Genomic DNA, 13,971 nt, shown 5'->3' with positions numbered 1-13,971 from the left:
CCAATTTATCTTACACCAAAGATTATCAGCCGTTCCACGGTCGTATCGTCACCAAAGGACCACCAGTCTTCTTTAAACCGAGGCGTTTATCTCCCGAGAAGTTAGAAGCCGCAAAAGCCGAGATACAACTCTTGCTGAACGCAGGCATCTGTCGTCCACCGCGCAGCCCATGGACAAGCCCGCTGCACATGACAAAGAAGAAAAACGGTGAGTGGAGGCCTTGTGGGGATTTCAGGCGACTAAACGTCGTCACCGAGCCTGACAGGTACCCCCTGCCACACCTGCACGATTTCACTCATTCCCTGCATGGTTGCAAAATTTTTTCCACACTTGATCTGCGTCGGGCCTACCACCAGATTCCTGTGGAGCCGAACGACATACCAAAGACTGCAATTACAACGCCATTTGGCATGTTTGAATTTCCGTTCATGTGCTTTGGTTTGAGGAATGCCAGTCAAACGTTCCAAAGATTCATGGATCACATCTTCCGTGAATACGACTTCGCCTGGCCATACCTCGATGATATTTTGATATCATCGAAGGATATGAATCAACATCGTCATCATCTACAGTTAGTATTTAAAAAGCTACGCGAGTACGGCCTTGTTATCAACCGTTCGAAATGCACACTAGGTCAGCCGCAAGTTAAATTTTTAGGTTTCAAAATAAACAGCAGTGGAATTTCACCCCCAGAAGAACGAGTACGGGCAATTCAAAATTTCAACCTACCTTCGAGAGTATGCGATTTGCGACGCTTTCTCGGTATGGTAAACTTTTTTCGCAGATTCTTGCCTTGCGCCGCAGAAAGGCACATGAACACCATTCAACCTCATAAAAGGGAACAAGAAAAACGACACATCACCAGCTGATTGGACAGTTGAAGCAGAGGAGGCATTTCAGCAATGCAAAAACGACTTATGCAAAGCAACTTTACTCGCTTACCCAAAACACAGGGCGCAACTCAGTTTGACGGTTGATGCATCTGGAGCTGCGGTAGGAGCTGTACTACAACAACTCGACAACGACCAGTGGCAGCCACTAGGTTTTTATTCCGAACGCCTTACTGAAACACAAACAAGATACAGCACTTACGATCGTGAACTTTTAGCGGCATACAAAGCAGTCAAATATTTTCAACATATGCTAGAAGGAAGAGAATTTTTCATCTTCACCGACCACAAGCCATTGCGGTATGTGTTCCAGCAAAAGCTTGAAAAGGCATCTCCGCGTCAAATGCGTCATTCGGAATTCATCGCACAATTCACAACAGACATTCGGTACATCCCCGGAAGAGAAAACGTAGTAGCTGATGCAATGTCACGTATTGACGCCATTCATACTCCAAGAACTATCGACTTCGCCAAACTTGCGGAGAGTCAAAAGTCTGACCCAGAGCTCAAAAACTTACAAAACTCGAATACCAGCCTATCAATCAAACCTTTCACGATTCCAGGCACCGCTGTAGACATTTTTTGTGACGTAAGCACCAGCCAAGTCCGACCGTACTTAACTCCTTCGTTTCGACTCCATACATAACATGGCACACACCGGCGCTGCTAAAACAACTAAATTGATTGCAGAAAAATTTGTATGGCCGAGTCTAAGAAAAGATTGTCGCTTATGGTCCAGGCAGTGCATCCCGTGCCAAAGAGCTAAAGTTCAGCGCCACAACAGAGCACCGTTATCGACATTCACGTTACCAGAGCAACGATTTGACCACATAAATATGGATATCGTCGGACCACTACCACCTTGCAAAGGTTATCGATACTGTTTGACAATAGTCGATCGTTATTCCCGATGGTTAGAGGCACTCCCGCTCGAAGACATGACGACAGAGACCATTGCTTTCAATTTCTACACGCACTGGATCGCTAGATTTGGAGTACCGAGTAGAGTAACAACGGATCAAGGTAGACAATTTGAATCTACACTATTCCGAGAACTATCCAGACTTTTAGGCATCAAGCACTTACGTACCACTGCGTATCACCCCGCGTCAAACGGAATTATAGAGCGATGGCACAGATCATTAAAAGCAGCGATAAAATGCTACATGACAGACAACTGGGTCGAAGTTTTCCCACTCATCCTCCAAGGTTTTCGTTCCTCATGGAGAAATGATTTAAAGGCAACACCCGCAGAGATGGTTTATGGAAATATACTTCGATTACCTGCCCAATTCTTTGCCGAAAAACATACGCACAACGAAGGTGAATTTGTCGAAAATTTACGCAAACGCATGCAGTCATTAAAGCCGTCACCAACTACAAACAACTCAGCGCACGTACCATTCATAGAAAAGAACTTACACTCAACACCATCAGTCTTCGTGCGAAACGACTCAATTCGTCCACCTCTTCAACCACCATAAGAGGGACCATTTCCCGTAGTCGAACGCGGTGACAAATTTTTCAAAGTCAAAATCCGAGGGAAGGACGTAAACATTACCATCGACCGGTTAAAAGCAGCTTTCGTCGCCGAAGATTACCAAACCCTGTCGAATCAAACAGTTCAACACAAAGAGTACCAAACTAAATCTGGTCGTCGAGTACGCTTTCGTCTTCCCGATAGGGGGGAGTGATGTGGCAACCCTAAATGCAACTCTGCAAAAAGCATAGATATGGCAACCCAAAAACTGGATAAGCTGTCAGCTTTACGAACCGCCATCTTTCCTTCTTCTTGGCGCATCGTCCCGACTTCTTGCACGCTTCATCATTTTCACTCTCCATTTCATTTTCATTTTCAATCATCAACTTTGTATTAGTATTTTATATTTTAATAAATCTAAAATTATTGTGGACATCCCACAAATATCTAAAATGAATAAAAAAAAAAAATTATAAGTGCAGTCCACTACAATGACTTTTTTACTAACGTATTAAATATATTACATATTATTGTTTTAAAATAAAAAGAAATGTGTCGTGGGACACCAGGTAGGAACCAAGTTCCTTCGGATAATGTAGAATCCATACAATTTGCAAAAAAAATTGTGCTTAATTTTATGTAGGTTGTATTGATTTTTCTCTCAAATTTCGCTGATTAGTTTTTATTTAAGTACAGATAAGTATTAAGAAAATTTAGTATTTTAAGAAATACAGCCCTATTCTGCATTTCGATTACGTTCCCGCTCTACGCTCCGTCTGAATCGAAAATAGGTATTCTGAGTTACGATTGGATTGAAAGAAGAAGAGGAAGATCTGTAGCTCTTTCGAAGTCAGCTGTTTGCCTTGAAACGTGTAAAAATGAAACATAACAAAGCAAAAATACACAAATTATTGTTGGTTTATTAAAATAAAGAAATTATATCGCGTTTTTTTTTTTTAACACTAACATGGAATCAGTAGCGGCAGCGATATTACTTGAGGAGGAGAGCAATGCATTATTCAAAATATGCCCTACATTACTCTATTAAATAAAAACAATTGCATTCAGTGCATTTTACAGCTCCTATATTAAAAAAGTAAATGCTTTTATTACATTTCACAGCTCGTTATATAAATTAATAATAGTAAAATAAATTAAAGGCTAACAATTAAAAAATGACTACTTTGAATCCGGCTTATAATTTGGACCTAATCTTAGCATTTGCATTTTTATTTCTACTTTTTCCTTCACCAGCTCTTCCTTAATTCTATTGTGTCGCTTCTGTTCTTCAGGTTGCTTCACTGCAGTCTCCACCAAAGTTTCTAGAGAACGATTCATGTGTCGTAAATATGAAGTAACTTCTTCCATTTTACCAAAGGCAGCTTCATTGAATTTTTTCGTCTCTGCATAAAATTCTTTTTGATTTGTATCTGTTGCTTAAGTAATGAAGAAGTGCTCTGCTTGTCTGCTCTCGCCTCTCTATTTTGGCTGCTAGCTCTACTGGTTGAAGGGATATCATCCGTTTCCAAACCCGTCAAAGCTATCACCTTTTCATCAAGTGGGCTTATGATATGTAAACGGCAAGGACCTCCACCGGTGCTCATCCTTTCTTTTTTGTTATGCGATAATTTTCGTTTCATGTAGCATTTCCAGTCAATCCAGACCTTCACGAAAACGTTAGATTTAACTTAATTTTTTAAAATTAATTGTAGGTAATACCTTACCTTTCTCCATGTATTGGAATCTTTTGTTGGTGGGCCAAGTGCATTTAAATTCCTTGCAACCTCCTCCCAAAACTCCTGTACTTCTTCCTTCGGTCGCTTTTGGAAGCCCTGCGCAATATCTCTTTTCGTGGCCATCATATCACACAATTTTTCGTATTGCTCTGCCGTTGTTACTTTTGACCTGCAAACATATCAAAATATATCATTTAAGCACAAACAACCAAGGACACCACCATTATGTCTTTTACAACTATAATCTTAAATTTTTACTTACATATTTGAGGAAATTATTTTATCCAAGTGCACGAAAATGAATATATAACGGCTTTCCGCCAACAAAACGTCAACGTACAAAAACGTAATTACGATCGCAATGCAGAATACATAGAATTGGAATTTTCGAAGTTGAATCGAAACGCAGAATACCAAAGTTGCCAATCGCAGAAAATTTCGATTCGAGTAGAAATGCAGAATAGGGCTGATAATGAATTACGTAAAATAAAAAAAATAATTCAAATTATAACTAAAAAGCTAAAATAACAAAAAATATGTCTCTTTATTTTTGTTTGACACCATAAAATTGCATAGGAAAAATAGAAATAATTGCAAATTACAAAAAAAGTTTATTATTAATATTATCATTATAAGTAATACTTATTAATCAGTTTCGTCATTAAATTCTATTGCTGAAACTATTGGCTTGTGGTAACTTAAATATGATACATATGTTTGTGATTCTATTTTAAGCAAATACCCCGAAAAAACAGCATCAATAGCAGTACCGTATCTCGTTGGCGATTCTTTTGGATTGTTATTTATAAGTAATTTAAATTGTTCTAAAAGAAATGTTCTTAGTGGTTCTGATTTTTCATCTGCAAAATTTACATTGAAATCTCCAGATAAAACCATTGGAAGCTGATGGAAGTTTCCACCAAGTATTTCAGAAACCTCATCAGTATATTCTATAAGCGCTCGATGGATGAAATGTTTTACATTTTCAATTTTTGTATTTGGTGAAATGTAGACTATTACCATGACAGTTTCAACTCCGTTGTTCATTTTACATATAGCTGTACAAATGTCTCCAACTTCTGTACGTCTAACATTCACATCGCTAGTTTTTAAGATTATGTCCATATTTGGTGTTAAAATATTAGTAGTGTCATTGCTATTTTGATAGATAGCAACTCCACCTGTACGTACGTAATCTCGCTTGAAATGGACAATGCAGTTGAAATTAGGAATATCAATCTGTTGGTCATTGCTCATCCACGTTTCGGAAAGAAGTAAGAAATTAGTTTTTTGAATTACAGAATCCGACAAATCCAATCTATGGCGTTGTAGACTTTGACAATTTAATGTGGTTACGGAAATGGCATTTTTAGTTTGAAGAAAATCCAAGATCGTTTGGGCTTTAGTGTGTAAAGGATTTAGCGACAATCTCTGAAATTCTTGCAGCAAACTTTTCGTTAATGATGCCTGCACTCGATTATGGTGAAATCTGAAGTTATTTGGATTGTTATTGGGTGTTACAATAAACAAACCTTCGATGTTTGTTACACGAGATAGCGCAACATAGACAAGCTCTTGTGGATTCCCCTTATTGTATTCGTAAACAATTTCATCGAATGTTCCACCTTGTGATTTGTGGATGGTCATCGCAGCAGCCGAAACTAAAGGAAAATGCTTCCGTTTTGCAATAACTTTTTTATCTGATGTCAATGGAATGTTTGCTGTACGTAATTCAATTGGTACCGCATGATTACTGATACCACATTGAATTGCCAGTCGAGCAGCTTTCTTTCTTTTTTTTTTTGACCTATATGTTTCGAACCACAAAATTCTAACCAAACTCTGCATACAGTGTTGTTTTCATCAAAATCCATATGTACTAACTTTCCCACTGAACCATTATATAAGCCATCAGTTATATCGATGTTAGTGGTAATAAGGTAATACATAGATTTAACAAAAGTAATTTGATACGGTAACTCACCAACTTCATTGAGATTCTTTTTATGCAGTTTCTCGCGACAATTAGTATCTTTTGAACCAGTGATCACATCGTCAGCTGTCGAAATTATTTTTTCTTCAAAGTTTTGCAAAACATAATTGTTGTAAGCGTCAACACGAACGTTTTCATGAAACAAACGAACATGAGAACACAATCTTTCGGCATTTTCCTTGGTAAAAAATCTGGATTCAATAATTTGAAATTCATCCTCATCCAATGGATCTCCGTTGCCTATCTTAGTTAGAATATTCGAAAATTGAACATTATTCTGTCTCACTACTTCAGTCAGTTGATAAAATTTTAATGTTCTCCACAAATAAGGTCCAAAAATATTTGTTTTAACTGGGTTATATATGGCTGTTTCCCTTACTGGTGGTGCTTGTCGTAAATCCCCAATTAAAATCACATCTATGCCACCAAAGTCAGCTTTACCTCTTCCGGTAATCTGTTTTAAACGCATGTCAATTTTGCCTAATAGTTCTGCACTAATCATGCTTATTTCATCGATGATTAATACTTTAACATATCTAAAAAGTGATCTGTACAAATGTAATGTTTCAAATGATAAAGGTAACATTTTGGAAATTGGAATTTTAAGAGCTGTATGAACTGTTGTACCATTAATTGCCACAGCAGCTTTGCCAGTTGAAGCGCAAGTTATGTAAGCATTGCAGTAACCATCATTGTCAGTAAATCTGTTGTAAATTTCCATTATAAGTTTAATAACAAAAGTCTTACCACTACCAGCTGAAGAAAAAGACCAGTGAAGAAAACTTGAAACGGCACTTGATTTGGAGTTAGCAAATGATGAATAATGTTCATTAATAGATATTTTTGTTTTGTATTTGCCGATCTCATCAATTCGCAAAAGTGTTGAGTGTCCATCAAGTTTTCTCTTTGTTTTGCAACAGCACAAAGTTTGCTAAGTGTTGCATTTTGCAAATGAGTATTGATTGTAGAATCTGGATATTGCGCTATCAATGCATAAGGATCATTTTCGAAGACAATATTGGCATGTTCTTGTTCATCTTCACCATCAGCATCTTCGTCTTCTTTTTCTCTACACAACTGTCTACAAATTTTAAGAGTTTTTTCCATATCTAAGTTGGACTCAAACTCTTTTCTGCGTTTTAAGATTAAATCTTTGTTATCTTCATATATTTGTATATATTTATTATCAGCAAGAACGTCGTTATTTTCACTTTTAAAAGGAATATGCAGCAATACCATTTCTCTTCTGTAGTCGTTGGAGTTATTAGCCATATCATAATTACGGTAACGGATCACTTTTGGAATTTTCCTTTTTACATATTCTCCTTTATTATTGATGTAATAATTAGCTACGAACTGTGCTAATGTAACGTTGTCCAAATCATCGGGTCTTTTTTCATACTTATCAAACCAGTTTTCTTTCCATATATTTGTGCAATCATCCTGCAATACCTCTAATTCTTGCATAGTTTTCCTTATTCTGTGACGTTCAGTGGGTTATATTGTCGGTATATAAACAGTCACTACCGATGATTTTACCATAGGTTGTCGTAACAAATACCAAGCCGCTTCTTGTGCTGACATTTTAAAAGCATGAAGAACGTCAACACTCAATTTCTTTGTGATAGCCACAAGATCAAATTCTGGATTTTCGTCCATAACCTGAAGTATTTGTCGTTGTAAATTGCTGATACCTCTGTTGTGTTTGTTAACATACTCAACAACGTAAGCAGCACACGAATATTCATCTTGGATCATTTGGAAATCCATATTAGACTTTAGATGGTGAAGTACAAATGGATTAAAAGAATTATGCCACTTTTCTGATGGTGTTGTAATAATGTTCATCGGATTCAATATTATTGTCATAATAAAAGTGATCAAAATCTGTGTATTCAAAACTTTCTAAATTTGAACGAAGTAGTTTATAGTGATTTTTATATTCTTTAAATTTTTCTTCCGAAAAATTTTGATCAGTATCTTTCATAGGTAACAATGTTATTGTATTTCGAGATGGCATAAAAGGTGCACCAAATCGACAGTTTTCTTTTTTATTAGGGTCCATTTTTTTATAACACGTAAAAGTGTGTTTATGAGTTTGGAGTTTTACATTTCCAGACGCCTCTAACTCTGATACGGAAATTAATTCATGAATTATTTTTTTTGTTGTTATCTAATAAATCTCCCGGAATATTATCCAACCATAACAGAATGTGAGCGTAAGGACTTCCGCGATGTTGAAATTCGATTCTTTTAATGTAATTATTTACCCTATGTTTACCAAATGGACTTCTTTTTTTAGATTGAAAAATCTTCAATAAACAATCTACTAATTTGTTAAAGTATATGGCACAAGTAACAGCATCTTCATTAATTAGAGTTGATTTATCGATATAACCCATTTCCGCTAATAGTTCATTGGAAATATCTGCTCCATTATTCTTTAATTTATACAATAATTTGAGCAAATCGGTCCAACCCGTTTCATCAGCACTGACAGTCATAAAAGCAGTTGGTGCTCCTAATTGTCGAATCATGGCGAAAAGATCTTTTTTTCGATCGGACCAGTACCAAGCGGAATTCGGAATACAACGAAGAAAAGCGAGGTTACTTTCAATACAGTTATAAATATATTCTTCAGACTGTAAATTCTCTTTTGTTATTTTAGTGTCATAGCCAACATGTTTAAATGCAATCCTCACGCTTTGACTGACTCGCAGCCTCATAATTTTCGCAGCAAAATATAAAAGATGCTGTGGATCAGTAGCGTGTCGATCTGTACGCCGGATTTCACTAGTAGCTTGCATAAACTCAGTTACATGTATATCTTCTCTATAGATTCTAAACTGACCACCGTAGATAGTTGGAAATGAAAGCTATTCGGCATGTTCATCGAATAGTATGCTAACATCAATACTCTTCCCTTCAGGTGCCATATGCAAATGTAAATCTTTATTCCACATAAAAGTTTGTTGTTGAGCTGTGAGATTTTCTTCAATCGGCACATGCTCACTGGCATCATCAAGTACTAATTCCGGAGCTGCTTCGTTATTATTATTGTTTAAAAATGTATTGTCGATTGTGATATTATAGTAAATATAAAGCGGAGTTTTTACCAAATAAGTCAACCATTTTTTAATATTCTTTAGATTTATGACGCCATGAACAAACTGCTTTTATATACTAATTGTACATAAACGCAATGGTCATCGTTAATATTTCTAGGTAAATGGCTCACCATTGTATTAACTTCTATGGGAACATTTATAATTTGACCATCAATACCGTATTGACCGTGAACATATCTAAGTCTTCGTATTTGCAAGAAAGGAATCCTCGGTGAAATTAATCGTTGTTCTACAAGATTTAATGTTGGCAGATCGGATGGAATTACTGGGTATGAAAAACCGTTGTATGTCGCCATTAAAGGTATTTTTTCTTTGCTTAAAGCCGCTTTACACGTAGAACAAATGTCAACATTTATACCACACACATAATTCTGAAATAGCAAAAATAACATATAGTAATAAAATCATATAAAGTACCAATAAAGATAAACAATTGATTAAAGTAAAAAAAATCACCGGCAATATTTTTTGTAAAATATTCTTGTGTATACTAGATGTCTCACTTAAATCTTCCATCCACCAAAGCCAATCACAGACAGCACAAGAATGTCCAAAAGTATTATTTTTAAAGCCAGTGAAAAAATCTAGATGACTACTGCTGTGTTGGTAATAATTTGTGTAAACTGGAATTGTGACATGATTTTCTAAAAATTCCATCTCAATCACATCGTTTTTGTCATCAAATTCAATTCCACTTGCATCGGAATTTTCTTCGGCTGCTGTATTATTTTCCAAATTTGAAGGACCTTCAAAAATACAGTCTTCAGAGTGTTGACTACTAATATTGTTGTCAATTCTCATATCAAACTTACTAATTCTGTTGTTTATTATCATTTCCTGTACGTTAGGGAGGATGGAGTCATGTGTAGAAGTTCACGCAAGTGAGGAAAGTTCTCTGATCGCCATTCACTTGGGAGTGGCCAGAAACGATTCTTTTACGTATGACTCAAGCAGCACATAACTTCCGGTCTTTGACCAAGTATCCTCTGGGTAGCCTAAGAACATCCGTTCGAAGGCGAACTAAAGTGAGAAGGCGAAGCATCCCCATAGGGTTGTGCGCTGGGTTTGGGACCCGCCACGTAAAAAGCTCACTCCAATGAAAAACTACCAACAGCCTCGGATGAGAAACCCCCCTTTTGATGATGACCATGGCAAACGAAATAAGGACAATGATATTAGGGCATGCACCTGGAGTGTCCGGTCCCTTAATTGGGAAAGTGGCGCTGCCCAGCTGGTTGATGTCCTCGGAAAAATAAGGACTGACATCACCGCCGTCCAAGAAATGCGATGGACGGGACAAGGACAGAGACGAGTAGGTCCTTGTGACATTTACTACAGTGGCCATATAAAGGAGCGCAAGTTTGGTGTGGGATTCGTGGTGGGAGAGAGACTCCGTCGCCGAGTACTATCATTCATCCGGTGAATGAACGTCTAGCCACAATCCGCATCAAAGCGAGGTTCTTCAACATATCGCTGATTTGCGCCCACGCCCCGACAGAAGAGAAGGACGATGTGAAAGACGTCTTTTGGGTAAAGAAGGTATATTTGGCACTACGATCGGTAAATTCAGCCTCCACGACGAAACATCCCCAAATGGGTTGAGGCTGATCTACTTCGCCGGGGCCCGAAATATGGTTATCTGTAGTACTAGATTCCAGCATAAAAAGATTCATCAAGCTACCTGGCTGTCTCCGGATCGAAAAACTACCAACCAGATCGATCATGTTGTGATAGACGGAAGACACGTCTCCAGAGTTTTAGATGTGCGTGCGCTCCGAGGTCCTAACATCGACTCGGACCACTATCTTGGTGCAGCCAAGATTCGCACCCGCCTCTGTGCAGCAAAAAACGCACGCCACCAAACACAAGGAAGGTTCGACGTCGTGAAGCTGCAATCACAACAGACTGCCGAACGATTTTCTACTCGGCTTGCACTCCTGCTCTCTGAGAGCACTCGTCAACAACTCGGTATAAGGGAACAGTGGGACGGCATTTCAAACTCCTTACGTACATCTGCAAGCGAAACCATTGGTTTTCGGTAAGTGCAAAAGAACAGCTGGTACGACGAGGAGTGTCGTGTCGCAGCGGAGAGAAAACAGGCTGCCTACCTCGAAACGTTACGATCGACCACTACACGTGCGTGGATAGATACCGAGAGTTGAAGAGGGAAGCGAGACGCATTTGTAGACAGAAGAAGAAAGAGGCCGAAATGCGTGAGTACGAAGAGCTTGATAAGCCGACAGGGGTAATGCTCGAAATCTACGAAAAAATGCGGCGGTTTTCGGAAGGTTTAAAGACCGGAGCATACTCTTGTAGAACCCCCAAAGGTGATCAAGTCACTGATGCCCAGAGCATAGTTAAATTATGGAGGGAACACTTCTCCAGCCTGCTGAATGGCAGTGAACGCACAACACCAGGAGAAGGAGAACCCGATTCCCCAATCGATGACGATGGAGCAGACGTTCCATTACCCGACCATGAAGAAGTCCGAATAGCAATTGCCCGCCTGAAGAACAACAAAGCGGCAGGGGCCGACGGATTGCCGGCCGAGCTATTCAAACACGGCGGCGAAGAACTGATAAGGAGCATGCATCAGCTTCTTTGTAAAATATGGTCGGACGAAAACATGCCCAACGATTGGAATTTAAGTGTGCTATGCCCAATCCATAAGAAAGGTGACCCCACAATCTGCGCCAACTACCGTGGGATTAGCCTCCTCAACATCGCATATAAGGTTCTATCGAGCGTATTGTGTGAAAGATTAAAGCCCACCGTCAAAAAACTGATTGGGCCTTATCAGTGTGGCTTCAGACCTGGAAAATCAACAACCGACCAGATATTCACCATGCGCCAAATCTTGGAAAAGACCCGTGAAAGGAGAATCGACACACACCACCTCTTCGTCGATTTCAAAGCTGCTTTCGACAGCACGAAAAGAAGCTGCCTTTATGCCGCGATGTCTGAATTTGGTATCCCCGCAAAACTAGTACGGCTGTGTAAACTGACGCTGAGCAACACGAAAAGCTCCGTCAGAATCGGGAAGGACCTCTCCGAGCTGTTCGATACCAAACGAGGTTTCAGACAAGGCGATTCCCTATCGTGTGACTTTTTCAACCTGCTTCTGGAGAAAATAGTTCGAGCTGCAGCACTTAATAGAGGAGGTAACATCTTTTATAAGAGTGTACAGCTGCTGGCGTATGCCGATGATATTGATAACATCGGCCTTAACACCCGCGCTGTTAGTTCTGCTTTCTCCAGACTGGACAAGGAAGCAAAACAAGTGGGTCTGGCAGTGAACGAGGGCAAAACGAAATATCTCCTGTCATCAAACAAACAGTCGTCGCACTCGCGACTTGGCACTCACGTCACTGTTGACAGTCATAACTTTGAAGTTGTAGATAATTTCTATCTTGGAACCAGCGTAAACACCTCCAACAATGTCAGCCTAGAAATCCAACGCAGGATAACTCTTGCCAACAGGTGCTACTTCGGACTGAGTAGGCAATTGAGAAGCAAAGTCCTCTCTCGACAAACAAAAACCAAACTCTATAAGTCACTCATAATTCCCGAACTGTTATATGGTGCAGAGGACAACAACTGATGAGTCGACGTTGCGAGTTTTCGAAAGAAAAGTTCTGCGAAAGGTTTATAGTCCTTTACGCGTTGTCCACGGCGAATATCGCATCCGATGGAACGATGAGCGGTACGAGATATACGACGACATTGACATAGTTCAGCGAATTAAAAGACAGCGGCTACGCTGGCTAGGTCATGTTGTCCGATGGACGAAAACACTACAGCTCTGAAAGTATTCGACGCAGTACCCGCCGGGGGAAGCAGAGGAAGAGGAAGACCTCCACTCCGTTGCAAGGACCAAGTGGAGAAGGACCTGGCTTCGCTTGGAATATCCAATTGGCGCCACGTAGCGAAAAGAAGAAACGACTGGCGCTGTTGTTAACTCGGCTATAATCGCGTAAGCGGTGTCTACGCCAATTAAGAAGAAGAAATACGTCAATATACGGAGTAAAATTTCGTTGTGTCTCATAACAAATTTTTTGTTTTTTACATTCTGTGTATCAATGAGCTTGATTTTTTTTTCTGAAATTGGAATATTAAACATTGAAATAAGTTTCTTTGCATAGTAAATGTGAATTACAAAAATGAATATCTTACGATTGTGTAGCTCCACTCTTTTCAAAAAGTAAAGCATTAAGTTGAACACGCTGCTTTTTCAATCTAGATTTCTGCTTATACTCTGTATAGTGTTCAGATTGAGTTTTTTCAGTTTTAGATGGTGCATTACATGCAGCGTTACTAAAATAATAAATATATTTAACATGAAATAAAAAAAAAATTCTATATGTACATTTGAGTGATTCTTTTTTCTTTGAATTTATATATTTTTACTCTACACACGAATTATTTCTCTAAATTCAGAAAGTAATAATAATAATAATAAAAATAAAATAATAAAAATAATAATAATAATAATAATAATAAAATAATAATAACACTTTTTCGTAGATGAGGCTAAAACTAAAGTTCGAAAAAAGGAGCACCCTCGTATGCATACATACACATCGATAATTTTGTATTGTACCTTTCTCGTTTATTTTCAATTTTCTTAATTTTTTTGCGTTCTCTATATGCTTTTTGATATTCTGCATTCGTTTTTGGTGGTATTGCGGTACTGAAAATGATTGGAAATAGATTTTTGGTTAAATTTAAATTAACAAAAAAAAAA

The 13,971-nt window shown here is 38.4% G+C and overlaps 2 protein-coding genes across 2 annotated transcripts; one reads left to right on the top strand and one right to left on the bottom strand.

The window, feature by feature from the left end:
* Positions 1–1,726: 1,726 nt before the first annotated feature.
* LOC126766382 (protein NYNRIN-like) lies at positions 1,727–2,374 on the top strand. Its single transcript, XM_050484182.1, has one exon. It carries the CDS (start codon positions 1,727–1,729, stop codon positions 2,372–2,374), a length of 648 nt encoding a protein of 215 aa, XP_050340139.1.
* Positions 2,375–3,347: 973 nt separating this feature from the next.
* On the bottom strand, positions 3,348–4,574 carry LOC126766386 (uncharacterized). The gene is made up of 3 exons (XM_050484186.1): positions 4,369–4,574; positions 4,095–4,275; positions 3,348–4,034 (listed from the first exon to the last, which is right to left on the bottom strand). Coding segments are annotated over exons 1-3 (513 nt in total). The 5' UTR covers positions 4,371–4,574; the 3' UTR covers positions 3,348–3,704.
* Between the last annotated feature and the right edge of the window lie 9,397 nt (positions 4,575–13,971).

This window comes from Bactrocera neohumeralis, unplaced genomic scaffold (genome assembly GCF_024586455.1).
Source record: "Bactrocera neohumeralis isolate Rockhampton unplaced genomic scaffold, APGP_CSIRO_Bneo_wtdbg2-racon-allhic-juicebox.fasta_v2 ctg1005, whole genome shotgun sequence".
NCBI classification, from domain to species: domain Eukaryota; kingdom Metazoa; phylum Arthropoda; class Insecta; order Diptera; family Tephritidae; genus Bactrocera; species Bactrocera neohumeralis.
The sequence above is the reverse complement of the archived record's forward strand: the minus strand, read 5'-3'. Positions and strand labels throughout refer to the sequence as shown.

Excerpts from the sequence above, each read along its gene's own strand:
- LOC126766382 (XM_050484182.1), top strand. The coding sequence starts at position 1,727 with ATGGATATCGTCGGACCACTACCACCTTGCAAAGGTTATCGATACTGT.
- LOC126766386 (XM_050484186.1), bottom strand. Across the intron at positions 4,035-4,094 it reads ATTCCAATACATGGAGAAAG|GTCTGGATTGACTGGAAATG; the intron begins GTAAGGTATTAC and ends GTTTTCGTGAAG.